This window comes from Panthera leo, chromosome E3 (genome assembly GCF_018350215.1).
Source record: "Panthera leo isolate Ple1 chromosome E3, P.leo_Ple1_pat1.1, whole genome shotgun sequence".
Taxonomy (NCBI): Eukaryota; Metazoa; Chordata; class Mammalia; order Carnivora; family Felidae; genus Panthera; species Panthera leo.
The window spans coordinates 40,460,156-40,462,565 of record NC_056694.1 but is presented as its reverse complement, the minus strand read 5'-3'; the positions used below and the strand labels follow the sequence as shown (position 1 = coordinate 40,462,565).

General features: G+C 70.2%; 1 protein-coding gene across 1 annotated transcript; it reads left to right on the top strand.

Moving 5' to 3' along the window:
• The first annotated feature begins 874 nt into the window (after window positions 1-874).
• SSTR5 (somatostatin receptor 5) lies at window positions 875-1,972 on the top strand. Its single transcript, XM_042922720.1, has one exon. It carries the CDS (start codon window positions 875-877, stop codon window positions 1,970-1,972), a length of 1,098 nt encoding a protein of 365 aa, XP_042778654.1.
• Window positions 1,973-2,410: the final 438 nt, after the last annotated feature.

The window sequence follows — 2,410 nt, the reverse complement described above, 5'->3', positions numbered from 1 at the left end:
CTCCCCGCCCTGGGCCGTGGCCGTGGAGGTGGCGGGCCGGCCCCAGAGCGCATGCCCAGAGCGTGTCCCTCACAGCTGTGATGATTGCACCCCGGAGCGGTCTCCTATGTCGTCCCCTCGGCCCAGAGACACCCTGCCCAGCGGCAGCTCTGAGGACCAGGGCACCAAGTCCTCTGGCCAGCCTGCGGGCTCTGAGGGCGCTCCTGAGGGGACGGTGGTCCTCAGAGCCTGCGGTGGATGCTGGAGGGGGCTCTGCAGACTGAGGTCTGGCTCCTCGGCCACACGCAAGGCCTGGCCCCCTCCTGATGGCTCCAGGAGGTCACCTGGAGTCTGGCCGTGGGGTCACCCAGGAGAGCAGGGCTCGGCAGGTGTCATGCCCGGCCTCAGCCGGGTGTGAGGGGCTTGGCCTGCCCGGCCGCCGTCCCGACCTCCCTATCACTGCCCCGTCCTTCTGCACCCGCCCTGTGCCGTCCCCTCCTTGCTGGCGCCATGGGGACCGTGACACCACCCCCAGGGCCCAGGAGGCCCTAGCCGACTGGAGGAGGGCAGAGGCCCAGCGGGGAGCTGCCCCCGGGCAGTGGGGGGGGGGGGGCGTAGAGATAGTCAGGGCTCTGGAAGCCATCGAGCTGCCAGCCCCCTGCTCCTTCCTCTCTGGGCTTGTTTTCCAAACAATTTGCTTAATGTGACTCTCGGCCGCAGCCGAGCTGGACGTGAGTAATCGTGTTTACCCGCCGAGGGGCGATCCTGCGCCTCCCGGGCGGGCGGGGCCCGGGGAGGAAACACCTCGGCCGGTAATCGCCCCGCGTCCTCCCTTGTCTTTGCAGAGAGGACGCGCCCTGCCCGCGCTCGCCCCGCCTGGCCCGCAGCGGCCGCGATGGAGCCTCTGTTCCCGGTCCCCACGCTGGCCGGCTGGAACGCCTCCGCGGCGGCCCCCGGCGCGGGCGGCCACAACGGGACGCTGGCGGGGCCGGCGGCCTCGCCGGGGGCCCGCGCCGTGGTGGTGCCCGTGCTGTACCTGCTGGTGTGCGTGGTGGGGCTGGGGGGTAACGCTCTGGTCATCTACGTGGTGCTGCGCCACGCCAAGATGAAGACGGTCACCAACATCTACATCCTCAACCTGGCCGTGGCTGACGTGCTGCTCATGCTGGGGCTGCCCTTCCTGGCCACGCAGAACGCCGTCTCCTACTGGCCCTTCGGTCCCGTCCTGTGCCGCCTGGTCATGACCTTGGACGGCATCAACCAGTTCACCAGCGTCTTCTGCCTGACCGTCATGAGCGTGGACCGCTACCTGGCCGTCGTCCACCCCATCCGCTCCGCCCGCTGGCGCCGCCCCCGGGTGGCCAAGCTGGCGAGCGCGGGCGTCTGGACCTTCTCGCTGCTCATGTCGCTGCCCCTGGTGGTCTTTGCGGACATCCAGGAGGGCTGGGACACCTGCAACGTCAGCTGGCCGGAGCCTGTGGGCCTGTGGGGCGCCGTGTTCATCATCTACACTTCCGTGCTGGGCTTCTTCGGGCCGCTGTTGGTCATCTGCCTGTGCTACCTGCTCATCGTGGTCAAGGTGAAGGCGTCGGGCGTGCGCGTGGGCGCCACGCGGCGGCGCTCGGAGCGCAAGGCGACCCGCATGGTGGTGGTGGTGGTCGTGGTGTTTGCGGGCTGCTGGCTGCCTTTCTTCATCGTCAACATCGTCAACCTGGCCTTCGTCCTGCCCGCGGAGCCCGCCTCCGCGGGCGCCTACTTCTTCGTCGTCGTCCTGTCCTACGCCAACAGCTGCGCCAACCCCGTGCTCTACGGCTTCCTCTCTGACAACTTCCGCCAGAGCTTCCGGAAGGTTCTGTGCCTCCGCAAGGGCTACGGCGCCGAGGAGGCGGAGGCCGCGGAGCCCCAGGCCGACAAGAGCGGCCGGCTTCGGGAGGCCACGACGCCCGCGCGCGGCTCCGAGGCCAACGGGCTCATGCAGACCAGCCGGCTGTGAGCGCCGAGGGCCGGCGTGGCCCCAGGTGGCCCCTGCCCCCCGCCCGGCCTGCATTTCCTGCTGGGCAGAGCCCCACCCCAAGATTCGTGGTGGGGGGCCTGCTGAGTGCCCCACACTCCCCGTGGCCCGGACGCTCTGTGTGGTGCGGGGACCAGCTGTGTGGGGCGAGGCCGTGGGTGGCCCTGCAGGGACGAACTGTCACCGCCCCCCCACCCCCAGCCCGTTCCCGCCATAGAGGCTGGGCTCCCGGGACGCTAGGGAGCGGGTGGGAGAGGCCGGGTGTCACTGGCAGTGCTCAGGGCGCCTCGACCTTATCCTGCCCCCAGCTCGTGCCAGCCTGCCGGGCCGGGGAGTGACCACTTGCGTGAGCTGGTGACTGCTCTCCCTGCCTCTGCCCTGCGGTCCCATGTACCTCGTCACACCAGCCCTGCATCACCT